General features: G+C 40.6%; 1 protein-coding gene across 1 annotated transcript; it reads left to right on the forward strand.

The window, feature by feature from the left end:
* Nucleotides 1-2,338: 2,338 nt before the first annotated feature.
* On the forward strand, nt 2,339-20,698 carry ACAT1 (acetyl-CoA acetyltransferase 1). The gene is made up of 10 exons (XM_058185012.1): nt 2,339-2,460; nt 5,863-5,958; nt 7,317-7,417; nt 10,830-10,973; nt 12,718-12,868; nt 13,667-13,762; nt 15,045-15,158; nt 16,660-16,724; nt 18,449-18,606; nt 20,143-20,698. The coding sequence occupies exons 2-10, from the start codon at nt 5,895-5,897 to the stop codon at nt 20,261-20,263; spliced, it is 1,014 nt and encodes a 337-aa protein (XP_058040995.1). The 5' UTR covers nt 2,339-2,460; nt 5,863-5,894; the 3' UTR covers nt 20,264-20,698.
* The last annotated feature ends 39 nt before the right edge of the window (nt 20,699-20,737 follow it).

The following is a 20,737-nucleotide window of genomic DNA, read 5'->3' on the forward strand; positions in this document are numbered from 1 at the left end:
GTTGTCTTGGTAGTTCTCAAAATTGCTGCTTTGAGTGTGTTTCTATAACTGGAATCTTTTATGAATAAGACTCTTGCGTTCATCATTTGTATGCAAGTAGGTAAAAAGAAGAATTAATCAGTAAACTTTTGGTGCTGAAATGTTTGCTATGGCAAAACAGTTCAAATAAACTTAGACACAAAACACGCCGTTAAGCTTTAAATAACAATTAGACAATGCCAACAGAATCAGAGAGTAAAATAAGCAGCACTCATCCATCTAGGCTAGTACACTTAAGGACATTTTTGCCATTTTACAGCAATGCTTGCTTAACTGATAAGAATCTAAGAGTTAAAATATTTCTATTTATGTTGTAAAATGCTACCCTGAAGTACAGGTATCCATTTTAATATGTGAATAGAAAAAAAAGGATGAAAACGTCTGGAATGTGTGACGCAGGGTTAGGAAAGCCACAAAAAAACCCAAACCCTGTAAATAACAAGATTTGATCAATGGAGAAGCACAAAATAAGTGCTAAATCCAGAGAAGGGGCATCAAGCTGGAAGAAATAGGTGAAATGTCAACAAGAAAAGATAGTGTATCAGGATATTGTAAGGAAAATAACAAAAACGGCATTGTTCCATTAAGGTCAAGTTGAGAAATCAAGCTGCTATAACAAAGTCTGTTGAAACACACCTGATTCTGGCAATTAACTGCTTAACTTACCGGCAGGCCAAAAGAACCAATCAGAACTAAGATGGCCTGCACGGACATAGTGCAAGACAGACCTAGAATTAGATACAACTCTAGGAGATGGCAAGGCAGAAGTCAATAAAAGCTTTAGCCTTACAGAGGGTGAAGGAGGGGAAAATGAGCATCAGTAGCTGTGGGACAGCTAGTGTACACATTCATCATCCCCTGCTTTACACTCATTTTGGGCTACTAACCCAAGAATGGGAAATTTGAATGAATGAAATACTTTTAATTTTAATGTTGATTAGAAATCAACATTATTGTGATTATTGTGGACTTATTGCGTGAAACAGAAAAAGTGAAATTATGATAATGGTAGAAACAATAACAGTTGCAGGTAGTCCTTGACTTACGACCACAATTGAGCCTGCAGTTATGATCGCAAGTCATGAAGGGTAGTTAGAAGGCTATCATTGACTGAGCCTAGTTTTATGGTGTTTTTTGTGTTGGTTGTTAAGTGACTGTCAGTCATTAAGCAAACCTATTCTTTACTATGGTGCATTTTGTGCCAGAAGTAAACGCTGGTTTCTGGCAAAAACATAAATCACGGTCACGTGGCCGTTATTGCAAACAGTCATTAAGCAAACCTATTCTTTACTATGGTGCATTTTGTGCCAGAAGTAAACGCTGGTTTCTGGCAAAAACATAAATCACGGTCACGTGGCCGTTATTGCAAACAGTCATTAATGCGGGCTGATTGCCAACCACCCAAAATGCAGTAATGTGACCATGGTGGGGGTGGGCGTGCGGGGGACAGCTGTCAGAATTTCAGGTTTGGGTTGCAAGTACCCTTTTTGGAGTCCATTGTAACTGGCCACTAAGCGTCCAATCAAAAGTCAGACTACCTATACTGAGCCGTGGTGGCGCAGTGGTTAGAATGAAGTACTGCAGGCTACTTCTGCTGAGTGCTGACTGCTTGCAGTTTGGCAGTTTGATTCTCACCAGGCTCAAGGTTGACTCAGCTTTCCATCCTTCCAAGGTGGGTAAAATAAGGGCCCAGATTGTTGCGGGCAATATGCGTACTCTGTAAACTGCTTAGAGAGGGCTGTAAAAAGCACTGTGAAGCGGTATATAAGTCTAAGTCAGTGGTGAAATCTGAACCGGTTTACTACCGGTTTGCTGGCTGTGCATGCGCAGTGAACCAGCTGTTACACCGTTGAATCCCATCACTGAGTAGAATTGATAACATAATAGTGCAGTTTTTTTTTTTTTTTTTTTTTTTTTTTTTTTTTTGGCTGTGACAGCTTCCTGTAAACCTCTGCCAGCAAAAACGGGCTCCCAAACTCTGTTTTAGCTGTGACAGCTTCCTGTAAACCTCTGCCAGCAAAAACGGGCTCCCAAACTCTGTTTTGGCTGTGACAGCTTCCTGTAAACCTCTGCCAGCAAAAACGGAGCTTGGGTGGGCTGCCTGCAAACCTCCCGAACCCCATTTTCTCTGGCAGAGGCACCGCGGGTCGGTCTTCTGCTGTTTCCAGGATAGCCCCGCGGACCAGTTCTAAGCACCTTGTGGGCTGGATCCAGGCCCCAGGCCTTGAGTTTGACAACCCTGATCTAAAGCATAATTCTGAAAACACTTTCAATTAAACTGGTGTAATTCTTTTGCTTTTCAGGAGGTAGTTATTGTGAGTGCTGTCCGGACACCAATAGGATCTTTCCAGAGTTCCCTTTTCTCACTGCCAGCCACTAACCTTGGTTCCATTGCAATTAAAGGAGCAATAGAAAAAGCAGGTACGTAAAGAAGGTCTAGTCTTGCTATAGTCCCATTATTTAATCTTACTGGTTTTACCAGTGAAGATGATGGAGTCAATTGAAATGGCGAAATTCTCAGTTTTGATTAGAGAAAAGACTAATTAATTTTAATGTTGATTAGAAATCAACATTATTGTGATTATTGTGGACTTATTGCGTGAAACAGAAAAAGTGAAATTATGATAATGGTAGAAACAATAACAGTTGCAGGTAGTCCTTGACTTACGACCACAATTGAGCCTGCAGTTATGATCGCAAGTCATGAAGGGTAGTTAGTAGGCTATCATGAGCCTACTGAGCCTAGTTTTATGGTGTTTTTTGTGCTGGTTGTTAAGTGAATGTTAGTCATTAAGCAAACCTATTCTTTACTATGGTGCATTTTGTGCCAGAAGTAAACGCTGGTTTCTGGCAAAAACATAAATCACGGTCACGTGGCCGTTGTTGCAAACAGTCATTAATGCGGGCTGATTGCCAACCACCCAAAATGCAGTAATGTGACCATGGTGGGGCTGGGGGTGCAGGGGACAGCTGTCAGAATTTCAGGTTTGGGTTGCAAGTACCCTTTTTGGAGTCCATTGTAACTGGCCACTAAGCGTCCAATCAAAAGTCAGACTACCTATGCTGAGCCGTGGTGGCAAGGTGGTTAGAATGAAGTACTGCAGGCTACTTCTGCTGAGTGCTGACTGCTTGCAGTTTGGCAGTTTGACTCTCACCAGGCTCAAGGTTGACTCAGCTTTCCATCCTTCCAAAATGGGTAAAATAAGGGCCCAGATTGTTGCGGGCAATATGCGTACTCTGTAAACTGCTTAGAGAGGGCTGTAAAAAGCACTGTGAAGCGGTATATAAGTCTAAGTCAGTGGTGAAATCTGAACCGGTTTACTACCGGTTTGCTGGCTGTGCATGCGCACTGCACACGCTGTGCACACACATGCACAGTACGCACCAAAGGGAGGCTTCGGAAGTAAAACAGCTGGGAGTGGATCAGCTGGGGTGCGCGAGGTTGGGAACCCTTTCAAAAACTTTTTTAAAGCATTTTTTACTACCGGTTCTCCGGAACCAGTATTAAAAAAACGCTTTAAAAAAGTAAAAGAAAAAAGGTTCCGACGATCACAGCTGTGGCACATGATCATTGGAACATTTTTTTTTTTACTTTTTAAAGCATTTTTAACTACCGGTTCAGGCGAACCAGCCTAAACCAGTGGCATTTCACCCCTGGTCTAAATGCTACTGCTATAAACTGTAACAAAGAAGATTGATTTAAGTTTATATAATTCTTGTAAAAGAAAATCAAAAGTAATTTCTTTGTATTTCTTTTTTTTCTTGTTTCTGCATTTTTAACTTTGATCATCTTTTACTTTTCTTTCTCTCTTAATTATATTAGTTCTTTTTTTTTCTTTAAAAAATCAATAAAATTATCCTTTAAAAAATCTCATCAATTTTACCAATAGTAATACCAAAAATACCAAGTTATAATTATATATACTTTAGTATGTGCTCTTGAGATTCCTTTTTTTCTCACTCTTTTTTTCTGGATTATATAAAATAGTTGATTTATTTGAAAGGAGACAATCAGTCTTTACCTCCTTGTCTTTATCTGAAAGGTAAGAAAGCAGTATGAACGTCAGTACACTGAATTTTATAGTTTTGAACAAAGTTTTTCTTAACAGAGGTTTAGATAGCAGAAGACTTCTCTTGCTGCATTCGGCTGAATGCAGTTATATACATAATTTATATATATATATATACATACATACAAATATATATATATATTTGTTTTCTGAGGTTTTCACGGGTGTTTGTATATAGGTCTTTGGTTGTTCGGGTTTTCTCCCGTGTAAAATTGGAAGTGTCTTGGCAACGTTTCGACGAAGTCTCATTCGTCATCTTCAGGCTTCAGCTTCGTGCTTCTGGGAGCAATGTGTCTACAGAAAACCCAATGGCTTCCTAGGACACACCATCTACCAGAAGAAAACACACACAAACCGCTATCTGCACGCACTCTCACACCACCACCCAGCACAGATCAACTCCGTAGCCAAGACACTCATCTCCAGAACAAAATGCTTAGCTGATGAACAACACCTAAAACCCGAACTAGACACTCTCACTAACGTACTAACATCCAATGGATTCCAAACAAATAAGATTACCAAGCTAATCCAAAAAGAACCCCCCACTAAAATCCAAGACAGAGAACAAGAAAACGGCACAGCCCTCCTCCCATATATAAAAGGCACCACAGACAGAATCAGCAAGATCCTCCACAAACACAACATCAAGACAGCATTCTGCACAAACAGAAAAATATCCACCATCCTAAGAAACCCCAAAGACAAAATTGAGTTAGAAAATCAAGGAGTATATGAAATCCCATGCACCGCCTGCCCCACCACATACATTGGACAAACCAACAGAAGAATAAGTGCACGCATTGAAGAACACAAGAACTCATTCAAAAAGAGGAACCAACTTCTTCCCTGGTCCAACACTTTAAAGTCACAGGACATGATATTGACTTTAAAAGACCAGAACTATCGCCAAAACTGAACACTTTAACAACAGAATAATCAGAGAAGCCATTGAGATAGAAAACGCCCACACAGCATGAACAAACGAGATGACACCTCCGCCTACCAGCCATTTGGAAACCCGCCTTATTGACAAACGAGTCCCTAACACGAGGAATGACACCAGACCCACACTCACAAGGTCCACACAGGATGTCACCACCGCACATCCACCCAGAAAGCAGACCCAAACCCACACTGATCATGAAGCACGACCAAGGACCAGAAGCCAGACCGCAGCTGCAACATTAGCCATTTCAAACCCCTCCAATCCATTCATGCAGCAGACTGACACCCACTATGAAGATGTAGCACGACCACAAAGCCAAACAACAGCTATGCAGCTCACCAGCTCAAATCCCCCTGCAGCACAGACTAGACTGAGCACAACCAAGCCCCCACCAACACAGGACACACCCCCATCCAATCAGAGCACAGAAAAACCCCCATCCAATCAGAGCACAGCCAAGTTCCCACCCAATCAGTTCAAACCCCCACTAGCAGTTAAAAGGAAGAAACAGCTGCGATCACACATTGCTCCCAGAAGCACGAAGCTGAAGCCTGAAGATGACGAATGAGGCTTCGTCGAAACGTTGCCAAGACATTTCCAATTTTACACGGGAGAACACCCGAACAACCAAAGACCTACATATATATATATATATGTATATTACATTTATATCCCGCCCTTCTCCGAAGACTCAGGGCGGCTTGCTGAGGAAACACAGGTTACAGGTGCAGAGAATTAATTTTGAATATTTATTGGACTTAAAGCTATCCCTTCCATAACTATCGTACATATTTCTCTTATTAGGCATCCCTTCTCAAGAAGTGAAAGAAGTATACATGGGAAATGTTATCCAAGCTGGAGAAGGACAGGCTCCTGCAAGACAAGCGACCCTTGGTGCCGGTACTAAGATTCTTTTCATTATTTGACATATATCTGAGATTTATTTCAGTAAAAAAAAACTGTTATAGATACAGTTAGGTGGTCTCTAAATGTCTGTTTGTACAGTATATCACAGAAGTGCGTACACCCTCTCACATTTTGCAAATATTTAAGTATTTCGCTGAAGAAATGACACTTGGCTACAATGTAAAGTAGTGAGTATTATGTTGTTGTTGTTAGTTGCGAAGTCGTGTCCAACCCATTGCGACCCCATGGACACCGTTCCTCCAGGCCTTCCTATCCTCTACCATCCTCTGGAGTCCATTTAAGCTTATGCCGACTGTTTCAGTGACTCCATCCAGCCACCTCATTTGCTGCCGTCCCGTTCTTCTTTTGCCCTCAATCTTTCCCAGCATTAGGCTCTTCTCCAGTGAGTCCTTCCTTCTCATTAGGTAGCCAAAGTATTTGAGTTTCATCTTCAGGATCTGGCCTTCTAAAGAGCAGTCAGGGTTGATCTCCTCTAGGACTGACTTGTTTGTTCGCCTTGCAGTCCAAGGGACTTGCAGGAGTCTTCTCCAGCACCAGAGTTCAAAGGCCTCAATTCTTATGGCCTTTCTTATGGTCCAACTTTCACAGCCATACATTGCAACTGGGAAAACCATGGCCTTGACTATACACACACTTTTGTTGGCAGGGTGATGTCTTTGCTTTTTAGTACACTGTCTAGATTTGCCATAGCTTTCCTCCCCAGGAGCAAGCGTCTTTTAATTTCTTGGCTGCAGTCCCCATCTGCGGTGATCTTGGAGCCCAGGAAAATAAAATCTGTCACTACCTCCATTTCTTCCCCATCTATCTGCCAGGAATTGAGAGGGCCAAATGCCATGATCTTAGTTTTCTTAATGTTGAGTTTCAAGCCAACTTTTGCACTCTCCTCCTTCACCCGCATCAAGAGGCTTTTTAGTTCCTCTTCGCTTTCTGCCATTAGAGTGGTATTATCTGCATATCTGAGGTTGTTGATATGTTGTTATGATATGTTGTTGACATATGTTGGCTACAATGTAAAGTAGTGAGTATATAGCTTGTATAACAGTGCAAATGTGCTGTCCCCTCAAAATAGCGCAACACATAGCCATTAATTTACATTGTTATACAAGCTGTATATTCACTACTTTACATTGTAGCCAAGTGTCATTTCTTCAGTGTTGTCACATGAAAAGATATACTTATATATTTACAAAATGTGAGGAGGGGTGTACTCCTGTGATATACTGTATATGCTAAAAAAGTTTTTAGAGTTTTCGTGAGAGGTCATATTTACATTTTGCTTGCAGTTATTTTTATTATTTATTATCTGATTAGTTTATCTTTATTTGGCACAGGCTTACCAGTTTCTACTCCTTGCACAACTGTTAACAAAGTTTGTGCTTCTGGAATGAAATCCATTATGATGGCAGCCCAGAGCTTGATGTGTGGAAGTCAGGTAGGATAATCTGTACTTTCACGATTTGTGGATATATATGAACTTTGAACTTCTTTATTTCAAAGCAAAGAAAGAAGGCCACAATTCTTAGTCTACAAATGACCCTTGTTAGTTAAAAGTCTTGTGAATGAATTATTGAACTGATACTCTGAATATCAAATGAAACGTATCAACTGAAAAATTAGAAAAATACTTCTACCCCAGATGTTGGTGACTGAATTTTTTTTTAAATGTGTAATTTATCCTTTTTTAGAAAGGCTATTTTTAGTACTAATCATATACATTTCAGCATTTCATAATTTACAAGAATCTACAACATTTTATGCAAAATTTGATACTTTGTTGATAAATAAATGAGCATGTTATATGTTTAGGTGATTTTTACATTTTTTTCTGTTTATTTGGTTTGGTTTTTTTTATTTTGGTACATTGTTTTTGAATATTGTTTTATCAGTATTTCTTTTTTAAAAAAAAATGCAGTAAAATAAAATAAGTCTTAAGCACAGAGGGCTCTTTATTTCGGTCCTTTTTAATTTCAGCATCCTTAAAACCTTCTGCATAAGGTTGAGTTATTTGGAAGTGGTGTATTTTCCCTTTCTGTTCTATCATGGACACATTTCTGGTGGTGGAAGCGTACAACTGGATTCAATTCCAAGTATCATCTTCTTTTAATGCGTTGGTTCCGTCCCAGGCGCCTGATGGACCCTGAGCGGTTCCTGACGGAGCTTGGGCCGTTTCCTGAGGATCTGGCCCACGGCACGGCTGAAGAACTAGTTGTGGCCTGGGAGCAGGCCGCGGCTGGGGCTTTGGACCGTGTCGCGCCTTTGCGTCTGACCCGGCATAGGTCTCAACCGGCCCCTTGGTTCACCGAGGGGCTGAGGGAGATGAAACGCCGGCGAAGACACCTAGAGAGTGCCTGGAGGTCCAGCCGTTCCGAAGCTGACCGGACACTAGTTAGGTCTTATTCTAAGACCTACCTAGTGGCAATGAGGGAGGCGAGGCATTCTTACGTTTCCACCCTCATTGCGTCGGCAGATAACCGCCCGGCCGCCCTGTTTCGGGTGACCCGCTCCCTCCTTCATCAGGAGGTGCGGGATGACCCCTTACAGGGACGTGCCGAGGAGTTTAGTGGTTATCTATACGATAAAATCGTTCAGCTCCGGGATGGTTTGGACCAAAATTGGAATGATCCAGGTGAGAGGGCGGAGATGCGTCTTGTCGAGATTGTTTGGGATGAGTTTGACCTTGTGGCTCTCGAGGACGTGGACAGGTTGTTGGGGAGGCTGCACGCCACCACGTGTTTATTGGACCCGTGTCCTTCCTGGTTGGTGCTGGCCACACAGGAGGTGACACGAGGCTGGCTCCAGGGGATCATTAATGCTTCTTTGCAGGAAGGGGTCTTTCCTGCCACCTTGAAAGAGGCGGTGGTGAGACCCCTCCTCAAGAAGTCTTCCCTGGACCCAGCTATTTTGGGAAATTATCGTCCAGTCTCCAACCTTCGCTTTGTTGCGAAGGTTGTAGAGAGTGTAGTGGCACGACAGCTTCCCCGATACCTGGATGAAGCTGTCTATCTAGACCCGTTCCAGTCCGGCTTCCGGCCTGGATATAGTATGGAGACAGCTTTGGTCACTTTGGTGGATGATCTCTGGAGGGCCAGAGACAGGGGTTGTTCCTCTGCCCTGGTCCTATTAGATCTGTCAACGGCTTTTGATACCATCGACCATGGTATCCTGCTGCACCGGTTGGAGGGGTTGGGAGTGGGAGGCACCGTTTATCGGTGGTTCTCCTCCTATCTCTCTGACCAGTCGCAGACGGTGTTGACAGGAGGGCAGAGATCGACCGCAAGGCGCCTCACTTGTGGGGTGCCGCAGGGGTCAATTCTCTCACCTCTCCTGTTCAACATCTATATGAAGCCGCTGGGCGAGATCATCAGTGGCTTTGGGGTGAGATACCAACTGTACGCTGATGATACGCAGCTGTACTTTTCCACCCTAGGCCACCCCAATGAAGCTGTTGAAGTGCTGTCCCGGTGCTTGGAGGCCGTACGGGTCTGGATGGGGAGAAACAGGCTCAAGCTCAATCCCTCCAAGACAGAGTGGCTGTGGATACCGGCACCCCGGTACAGTCAGCTGCAGTTGCAGCTGACTGTTGGGGGCGAGTCATTGGCCCCAGTGGAAAGGGTGCTCAACTTGGGTGTTCTCCTGGATGGACAGCTGTCGTTTGAAGATCATTTGACGGCCGTCTTCAGGAGAGCTTTTCACCAGGTTTGCCTGGTGCGCCAGTTGCGCCCCTTCCTCAACCGGGATGCCTTATGCACGGTCACTCATGCTCTTGTTACCTCTCGCTTGGATTATTGTAATGCTCTCTACATGGGGCTCCCCTTGAAGTGCACTCGGAGGCTTCAGTTAGTCCAGAATGCAGCTGCGCGGGTTATAGAGGGAGCCACACATGGCGCCCGTGTAACACCGCTCCTGCGCAGACTGCACTGGCTGCCTGTGGCCTTTCGGGTGCACTTTAAGGTGCTGGTCACTACCTTTAAAGCGCTCCATGGCTTAGGGCCTGGGTACTTACGGGACCGCCTGCTGTTACCACATGCCTCCCACCGACCCGTACGCTCACACAGAGAGGGACTCCTTAGGGTGCTATCCGCCAAGCAATGTTGGCTGGCGGCGCCCAGGGGAAGAGCCTTCTCTGTGGGGGCTCCTACTCTCTGGAACGAACTTCCCCCTGGCTTGCGCTAATTGCCTGATCTTCGGACCTTTCGCCGCGAGCTGAAGACGTATTTATTTACTCGCGCGGGGTTGGCTTAAACTTTAAATTCTAAATTTTAATTTTTTGGATGTATTTTAATGGGTTTTAAATTTTTAATATGTTTTAAATTTTTGCCCAATTTTATAATAAGTTTTTTAACTGTTTATTTTAAATTGTATTTATTACTGTTTTTATTTCTGGCTATACACCGCCCTGAGTCCTTCGGGAGAAAGGCGGTATAAAAATCTAATAAATAAATAAATAAATAAATAAATAAATAAATAAATAAATAAATAAATAAATAAATACCCCATAATCTCCTGCGGGGTGGAATCTGGGCAACTGAATGGAGCTAGCAGAGTGTTTTAATGGCCGGATGCCCTTCCTGTCTCCAGCGCAGAGTTTTGTTCAGCAGATATATTCTCTGTGTGCCCAGAAAGAGACATATCTGCCTCTGCCTAGGATCAAACTCACAGCCTCCTGATTGTGAGGCGAGAACTCCATCTCTAGGCCACCGCATCACTCCATTCAATTCCAAGTATCTCTTTTCATATTGTTACATGCATGCATGCGTGTGTATATATGTATGTATGTATGTATGTATGTATGTATATATATATATATATATATATGCTAAATAGCTGTAAAATCTTCCAAACAGGATGTGATGGTGGCTGGTGGGATGGAAAGCATGTCAAATGTCCCCTACACCATGACCAGAGGAACAACACCTTATGGAGGAGTAAAGCTTGAAGATTTGATTGTCAAAGATGGCTTGACAGATGTTTACAACAAGATCCACATGGTAAGTGCTAATGTCTTGGGACTATATTTCATTTTAATCTTTTAAATACTTTTGAATCATTTTTGAATAAAAACAAATCGCTACAGTTCATTTAACATGTAGTTTTTTCCCAATTCTGCTGGCACAGATTCGGTGGAACTGCATCTCATAGAATAGTTGCCCAGAAAGCAACAGTCACAGAGTTTTTCTTTTCCTATTTTAATCGCATGTCCCGACGTCATTATTTTCTAACTGCTGACTATTTATATGAAACAGGGCTGGAAAACAATTGCTCAAAGCATTCAGGCAAATGATTATTAATAGGAATGGGAAAACTCAGCAAACTAAGTATTTTGTAAATCTCCCAGAGTTTTTGGGAATTGAGCAACGCATCAATTTTAAGAATAAAATAAAATAAAACAATAAACATAATTTTGAGTGCCAGCCTCTTTTGAAATTGTTTTCACAAAGTTCGTAGAATTAGATGCCTGGTATTCCATTGTCACATAGTCAGGGTCATCTCTTTTATTCGGTCACATTTTCTACTAGGACGTGACTATACAAGCTGTTTAGATAGTCACTAATATCCAAATATTGGTTATTTCTTCACAATACAAGAGATTTTTTAAAAGCACTGTGCATGTTTTCCTGTTTTAGAGTTTTTAAAAACAAATCTTTCCCAAGTTAGCTTGGGAAACATAAAACAGGAGCAAACAGGTAAAAACTTCTTTTGCTTAGTTAGAAGCTGTTATCACTTAAGAGATGCTATAGACCAGGGGTCTCCAACCTTGGCAACTTTAAGCCTGGAGGACTTCAACTCCTAGAATTCCCCAGCCAGCTGGCTGGGGAACTCTAGGAGTTGAAGTCCTCCAGGCTTAAAGTTGCCAAGGTTGGAGACCCCTGCTATAGACAAAACCTCTGCTACCATGGGACTGGTAGTTTACAATCTTTTAAAATTCCTGGAAGCCTTTTTGCTGCAGTAATTTAAAAGCCTTCTATTCAAATCTTTTTTTATTTCTTTTCCTATTGGGCTGTAATTAATACAGTTAGTCCTCAAGTTATGACCAGTAGTAACTCATCACAGTTGTAGCTCATGTTAGTTGTGAAATGGGTGGTCCCATGACCAACCTGATTTTTATGACTTTTTTTGCACTGGGTGGTTAAGTGAATCATGAAGTGAATTGGTGGTTATTATCCACTGGGGGTGTTACTAAGCAAACAGATGGTTCACTGTGATGCAGTTTTACCAAAAACTGGAAGTAAATGCCAGTTTTTGGCAAAAATATAAAATGTGGCTGTGTGTCCATAGCACATTGTAAATGGCCAGAAATGTGGTCTGATTGCCAAGCACCCAAAATGTGATCATGTGATAATGAGGGGAGTTCGAATCTGGGTCATATGTACCACTCAGGTGGGTCTGTTGAATGGTTGTTAAGTGACCAGTCATAAGTGAAGGACTATCTACTATTTTAAACTTACAGTGAATATGAGCAAGGGAAGTTTAAAATAGTTAGTACAGGTACTATACATATACTACACATAAGTTCATTTATTCAGTTAAATTATCACTTGCTGAAAATGTTTTAGTTCAAAGCTACTATCCATTTTAGTGCATGTGGTTTGAATTAATCTTAAATTTCATTAGGAATTTAAGATTAATTCAAACTACACGCACTGTAAGTAAATTGTATGCAGCATGAGATATGTAAATGATCTCTACACTTTACAAAGCCTCATATTTCCTTTTTTTTCCCATTGCCCCCAGGGTAATTGTGCTGAGAATACTGCTAAGAAATTTTCTATATCGCGGGAAGATCAAGATAATTATGCTATAAAATCCTATACCAAAAGCAAGGAAGGTTGGGAATCTGGAATATTTGCAAAGGAAATTGTGCCTGTTACTATTTCTCAAAAAGGTAGTATGGATTAATCTACAATACCTTCTCCATTTTAAATTGTTTTGAAATATGGCATGCTTCATTTTCTGAATGTGAAATCCAATATAGTAGTAGTAGAATCAGGAGTGGGATTCAGCCGGTTCAGAATGGTTCAGAATGGTTCGGGCAAACCGGTAGTTCCGACGATCAGCTGAGAGTGAACAGGTTTGCTCCAACACTCAACTGGGCCCACTCGCCCACCCCTGTGCTATACCGACCTATATTTTCTTTATTTGAAGCCCAGCTGATAGGTGTGGCAGAGCGAATTGCTGCGCCTCAGCTGTTTTACTCACCAGGGGTGCAGTAGAAGGCAAGCTTTAGAGCTGTTTTGAAATGCATTTCTGCGTGCAGGGAGCACATGTTTGGTGCATGTGCGCTCAGTGAACCAGCTGTTACACCCGTTGAATCCCATCACTGAGTAGAATTGATAACAGGACTTTGTTTTCTTAACTCTTATTTGACTGATCTCCAGAATTAATACCCTATTTGAAGAATTATAAGTAAAACATATCCAATTTAAATCAGAATTTTCTGATTTTGATGATTTCAATGCCTTAACTTAAATTAATCCGCTCATATACTAGAGCAATGGAACTTGAGATTGACAGGGCAAGAAATGAGATGATGCAAAAAATTCTTATATGTTCATCTGTCCTTTGGAAAATAAGAAAACGTTAACAGCCAGCAGGTCACTGATAAAGCCTCTTTGCTGGGTTGGGCTTTGACTTTGGTCAAAGTTTCAAATCTTTTTTTTACTAAACAGAATCTTTACTTTAGGGAAACCAGACACAGAGGTTAAAGAAGATGAGGAATATAAGCGTGTTGACTTTAGTAAAGTTCCAAAGTTGAAGGCGGTTTTCCAAAAAGAAAATGGTAAGATTGGATATCTGTTTTTAATGTGCTAGAATTTATTTCAGATCTTGGCTGTCCATGGTATTTTCAAGAGTCTTCTCCAATAACAAATTTCAGCGGGATCAATACTCTTCCTATCTTGCTTCTTCAAAGCTTCCATAGAGTGTTACACATTCTAATATTTGAATATGTTTTTGCAAAGCCTTTATGACTGTTCTACAGAGTGTTAGTTTGCAACATATTTCCTGATTGATTGCTTGTTTAAGATTATGCCCAGCTATGTTGGATGTAGACTGCTATACATTTTATGACCATCATTTGACACTGGGTGAAGTAGGAATTGATAACATAATAGTGCAGTTTTTTTCGTTTATTGCTGTAAGCCAGGGGTGTCAAACTCTATTTCGTTGAGGACCGTATCAGGGTTGTGTTTGACCTTAGGGAGCCAGGGAGGGCATAGCCAGGTTGACGTCTCTCATGTTAGGTGCCTGTGGTGGCCCGGGCTCTCTGCCATTGAAAACGGGCTCCCAAGCTCTGTTTTTGGCTGCGACGATCTCCTGCAACCCTCCGCCAGTGAAAAAGGAGCTTGGGAGGGCCGCATGTGTTTTCGCTAGCAGAGGCACTATGGGCCAGTCCTTCTGTCAAGGTTTCAGAAAAACCTCTTCTGCATAAAAAAACTCAGAAGCCATTGTTTTTCAGAGTTCTTTACTAGCATGAGGAAACTGGCACACGATGAGTGAAATTCCAAAACTGAATTTCCGGATTTTTTTCCCAGTTATACAAACCCCAAGAGTCCCACCCCCCTGACCCCTTGATGGTCACATGGTCCCACGTTCTCCCAGTTCATTCGAATATCTTCTTGCCACTCTTCCTGCAGATGTGAACACCATCCGACCTTGACCGCTTGAAGAATGTTACCATACCCCTCAGCCCCCCTTCTTCCCCTCAGGGGAAAAATGTGGCAGTGTCTGGAACCCTAAAGTCTAGTATGGTTTCCAGGCCTGACACCTTCGCTGTTTCTAGGACAGCTTCGCCAGCCAGATCTAAGCACTCTGTGGGCTAGAGCTGGCCCACGGGCCTTGAGTTTGATACCCCTGCTCTAAGCCATTTATCAGAAAGCCCTTATTTAAATGTCCCTGCTATAATTGGATAATTGGTTTGTGTGTCATTACTCAAAGAAAAAACAATTTTACCCAATTTTGGTTAGTTTACCCAGATTTAGGAAGCGCCATTGTAGGGGAATGCATTGTGCTTAAATTGTTCTTCCTAGTAAATTGTTTTTCCCTTAATGATTTTTTTTCAGGAACAGTCACTGCTGCCAATGCTAGTACTCTGAACGATGGAGCAGCTGCTTTGGTACTGATGACTTCAGAAGCGGCCAAAAGACTAAATGTGAAGCCATTGGCTAGAATAGTAGGTGAGAATCGTCCTTCCCTTTGGTGAAATCATCATATTCAGCTAGTCCTCGACTTATAACAGTTCGTTTAGTGACCGTTCAAAGTTACGATGACACTGAAAAATGTGACATGAGCATTTTTCACACTTACAGTCATTGCAGCATTCCCATGGTCATGTGATTAAAATTCAGATGTTTGACATCTGACTCATATTTATGACGGTCACAGTGTCCCGGGGTCATGTGATCCTATTTTGCGACTGTCAGACAAGCAAAGTCAATGGGCAAGTCAGATTCATTTAACAACCGTGCTTCATTTACCATTACTAATATAACAACTGCAGTGATTCACTTAAACAACTGTGGCAAGCAAGGTCATAAAATTTTTAGCAGTTTTTAATATTTTGATTTAATTATTTGGGGTTTTTATGTTTTAAATAGTTTTAATCTGGCCTGATATTTAATAAGATTTTTATAATTGTTTTTATTATGTATATTAGTACTGTTTTATTTTGGCTGTGAACCGCCCTGAGTCTTTCAGGAGAAGGGCGGTATAAAAATCAAATAAATAAATAAATAAATAAATAAATAAATAAATAAATAAAATGGGGCAAAATTCACTTAACAAATGTCTCATTTAACAACATAAATTTTGGGCTCCATTGTGGCCATAAGTTGAGGGCTACCTGCATTTATATTTCTTTGCGTAAGATCAGTGGTGGATATCTTCTTTTTATTTTGTTTTATCTGTGGATTAGGCAGGAAGGACAGATTTTTGATCAAGTGGTTTCGACCAATTGTAATTTTGGCAAAAGTCAAATTTTCTTTAAAAACCGTGGCTTTGGAACCTTCTCTTGCATGGACTTTGTAAAGCAGGTGTATCCAACCTTGGCGACTTTAAGCCTGGCGGACTTCAACTCCCAGAATTCCCCAGTCAGCAAAGCTAGCTGGGGGATTCTAGGAGTTAAAGTCCGCCAGGCTTAAAGTCGCCAAGGTTGGAGACCCCTGTTTTAAAGTATCTTTTAAGGCAGGGGTGTCAAATCTAAGGCCACAAGCCACATCCATCCCGCAGAGTGTTTAGATTTGGCCCATGGGGCTGCCCTGGAAACACTGAAGGACTGGTCTGCGGTGCCTCTGCCAGCGAAAATGGAGCTCGGGAGAGCCGGGCGCAACCCTCCCGAGCTCTGTTTTCGCTGGCAGAGGGTTGCAGGAGGCTGGCACAGCTGAAAATGGAGCCGAGGAGCCCATTTTCACTGGCAGAACACTCGGGCCGCCACAGGCACCCCCAACATGAGTGATGTCAAGCTGGCCACGCCACCCTGGCCATGCCCACCCCAGCTCCCTGAGTTCAGTTACAACCCTGATGAGGCCCTCCATGAAATTAAGTTTGACACCCCTGTTTTAATGAACTCTGAAATTGTGCTCCTGATAGAGGAGTCATTGCCAGAATAAAATTCAGTATTACGAGTAAGCACATTTAACAACATGTTTCTTTTCTAATTCGTGTTTCTCTTTCTTGCAGGTTTTGCAGATGCTGCTGTTGATCCTATTGATTTTCCCATTGCGCCAGCACATGCTGTTCCTAAGGTGACCATCTCTACCATTGCTCTGCCCACATTTAGTTGCTCATTTAATTCTGCACTTAGTCTTCAGTGGAAATGTAATAGAACGGAATTTGAAATGAATTTCTAAAGTAGATTATCTGCTTTAGGTTTAAAAACAAATCTAGAAAGTTACAAAAATTAGGATTAACTACTTTGTGGTGGTGGTTTGGAATTGAGTGAGCCATTGCATTTTAGTTCTGGTTACTTTTGGAGAAATTAATGCCCGTTTGTATCTGAACAACTGGAATAAAATAATCAAGGAACAAAGTGACACTGCCATACTATGCATAATATCTAATTTAACGTAATGTAATGTTTTCTGCTCATAATCTACTTTAAGACTGTGACCAAATGGGTCCATTTAGCATCTGATCTACCGAAGAATTTTAGAGAACTCAAAAACTTCTTGTCTTGTAAATATAATTTTATTATGTACAATTTTAATTGATCAATGTGTGTGCTTTCGTATTTCAATGGATTTGGCTGTTCGGATTAACCGCTGTCTTTGCAAAGTGTTTGCTCTTGTTCTGGCTCTGACATTTATTTATTTATTTATTATATGCTCTGTGTTCTCCAACGATCCAAGACCATTTATTGAAAATCAATTGTATCCTCCTTTTTAGAACTCAATAATTAAAATGAAAATAAAAGGTCAAGAATTGGGACTGGAATTTTGTCACTAAGTGACACAGTTGTAAAATGTGACATCATGGGACCAAGCTACTTAGCGACAATAGTTCCAATGTTTCTGGTTGCCATCGTTAAGTGAATCCCACGTTATGCAAGACATCACATGGTCACTCATTTTTGACCTGCTGGCTTCCCCGTTGACTTTGCTTATTACCTTTCGCCGCAAGCTTAAGACCTACTTATTTTTCCGCGCAGGACTGGCATAGAATTTTTAGATGTTTTATGGGTTTTAATTTTAATTAGTTTTTTGGGATTTTAAATTTATTTTAAATTTGGGCCAAATTTACATAAGTTTTTTAGCTATTGTTTTATCTGTATTGTGTGTATGTGATTGCTGTTTTTATATGGCTGTTCACCGTCCTGAGTCCTTTGGGAGAGGGCGGTATACAAATTAAAATATTATTATTATTATATTATTATTATTATTATTGGAAGCCAGCAGTGAAGGTCACAAATAGAGATCATGGGACTGTGGGATGCTTCAAAGTTGCAATTGCAAGCTTGTCACTGGCCCCTTGATTGTGATCATGTGACCACTGGGATACTGCAATAGTCAGAACTTTGGGGCCTGGTCATAAATACCATTTGTTCAGTGCCATTGTAAGTTTGACTGGTTGCTGAGTGAAGGCCTAAGTGAAGGCCACCTGAATTCCTTTATCATAATTGAACCATATCTCCATAGATTTTGGCCGTTATTGGCTTTACAAGTTTGCAAGGATGAGAATCTATTCTGACTGCTTAGTTTTAAAAGCTAATGGATTCCAGCTTAGATAGGTGTTATCTATACCCCAGGGCTATGTTTGTGTGGTTTTCATCATTTTTTAAAATTTGATTCTATTTTTCCCATTGTAATTAAGTTTCAGAATCTGTGTGTTTTTAGCTTCGATGTGAGTTTTTATTTCATCTTTTCTTCTTTTTACTTGAATTCTGTGTGGCTGTGTCATGATCTGCTCATAAAATTCTGTAAGTATCCTTACATGCATACCAATTTTTAAATATTGGTGTTTTTCCTTTCAGATACTTGCTCAGACAGGACTCAAAAAGGAAGATATTAAAATGTGGGAAATCAATGAAGCATTCAGTGTTGTTGTCCTAGCTAACATTAAAATGCTAGACATTGACCCACAGAAGGTAAATATTCACGGAGGAGCAGTTTCTTTGGGACACCCGATTGGGTAAGTAAAAAAACAACAACAATACCTGGTAGTGGGAAATAACCGATCCTTGTATAGGTAGTCCTCAATTTATGACTGTAATTGATACTCAGTCAAAAGTCATGCTAGCCAAGTGATTAATCATGTAAATGCATCTAATTTTATGACCTTCATTGTGGAAGTTCTTTAGCCAGTGGCTGCTTTTTGACAAAACTGGAAGTAAATGCCAGTTTCCAACAAAAAAACATCATAAATTGGGGTCAAGTGCCCAAAATACTATAATGATTTATTTATTTCACATTTTTGAACTGCCCATCTCCCTCAAGTCCCGTAACTCTCAAAAGCTGCCTGTTTCTGCGACTATTTAATATAACCCAATACTGGGTTATATTGAGATCCTTGCAATGCATTTATATAACTGACAATTAGCATATCTTATAGTGATTTTATCTCTGAGCAATATTTGAAATGCAACTCATATTGCGTACTTGTTCTTAGCAGATTGTAAAATGCTACATAGAAAATATTCACAATTACCCAGATTTAAAAATCTTTTAGAGATTAGGCAACTAAATTCCTCCAAATATTTCTAGTATTAATTTGCATTTGCCCAGTGTCTAGCAACACTAATTATGAAAGATTTAATCCAGAAAGATTGGACAATAGCAGACTGCATATACCCTAAAATGTTTCAAGGCATATTGGAAAATAAAGTTCCCAATTGTGCTGGAATTACAATTCATCTAAATAGTACTTACTTGGGAAAACTAGTAGAATATTAGGAATACTAACCATTACTTGCGTCTTTGAACTCAAAAACAGTTGATTGATCTTTGTAGGAGTAGGAAAGCTATGTCCAGAGATTTATAGATTGGATCTTTGATCTTAAAAGTCTTTGAACTTGCTGCTTGAGATGGTAATAGGAATCTAGTGGTTGTAGGTTCTTCACCCCTGCTCTAGTGTATCTCAGTTTGGAACATGGTGCAGTATACATGAATCATATGAGAATCATTGCTTTTCAGTTCTGCATTAGATAAAGGAGTGATCTCACCCAGTACAAAGCAGTTTTATTTTAGGGTCCCTATGCCATTATTCTACAATTCTGATTTAACAGCTTTAGCATGTTAAAGCTTTACGATTTATATTGATATTGTTTCCTAGTATGATTTGATTGCTTATTTGTACCCTATGACTATCATTAAGTGTTGTACCTTACGATTCTTGACGAATGTGTCTTGTCTTTTTATGTACACTGAGACCGTATGCACCAAAGACAAATTCCTTGTGTCCAATCACACTTGGCCAATAAAGAATTGAATTCTATTCTATTCTATTCTATTGCCACATCTGTCTTCTCCTCCTGGGGCCCAACACACACCGTTAACACCTTTGTGAGAAAGGAAGTGAAACTATCTGAATTAAACTCATTATAGGAAGTATATACTTAAACTAACAACTTATGCTTTTTCAGTTTATGCTTGTTTACATACCATAAGCTGAAAAAGCTAAGCAAAAATGGTATTCCAACTTGAAACTTTTTCTTCTTCTCTATTTCAGGATGTCTGGTGCAAGAATAGTTGTTCACATGGCTCATGCCCTAAAACAAGGAGAACATGGCCTTGCTGGGATTTGCAATGGTGGTGGTGGGGCCTCTGCAATATTGATCCAGAAGTTATAGGTTCTGCTCTCAAGTTCTAAGGCCCAATTTATGAATAGCTGTTACAACCATGATTGGAACTGCAGTATAAAGGATTAGTTTCAGTCTGCCATTGTTAAACAAAATTATGTCTTTTTATTATAGCATGTTTTCATGCAAAATGTTTTTTATATCTTGGACTATAAAACATGTTAATTATTACCCAATGCAGCAGCTATCATAACTACTTTAGATACATTTGTCCCACTCTCGTCACTGAATTGTAGACATTTTTTTGCTCTTCTCCCTTAGCCTCCTAGAATGAGGGTAGTGGGTTGTACCATGCGTAACTTTGCCCAAAAAACAACTGCTTGGTTGGAGGAAGATAGTATAGAAGTACCACCGGATTATGTTTCCACAATTGGTAGAAATAAACAAAAAAGAGCTATTGAATAAATATTTACCGTATAACAATAATGAATTGGTTTCTTATTCTAGGTCAGGGACTTAGGTCAA

The sequence above is a fragment of the Ahaetulla prasina genome, chromosome 5 (genome assembly GCF_028640845.1).
Source record: "Ahaetulla prasina isolate Xishuangbanna chromosome 5, ASM2864084v1, whole genome shotgun sequence".
Taxonomy (NCBI): domain Eukaryota; kingdom Metazoa; phylum Chordata; class Lepidosauria; order Squamata; family Colubridae; genus Ahaetulla; species Ahaetulla prasina.

Bases quoted from the DNA above. Each gene is read 5' to 3' on its own strand.
- ACAT1 (XM_058185012.1), top strand. From the start codon at position 5,895: ATGGGAAATGTTATCCAAGCTGGAGAAGGACAGGCTCCTGCAAGACAA. The intron at 5,959-7,316 runs GTACTAAGATTC...TATTTGGCACAG, and splicing joins ACAAGCGACCCTTGGTGCCG to GCTTACCAGTTTCTACTCCT. The intron at 10,974-12,717 runs GTAAGTGCTAAT...CATTGCCCCCAG, and splicing joins TTTACAACAAGATCCACATG to GGTAATTGTGCTGAGAATAC.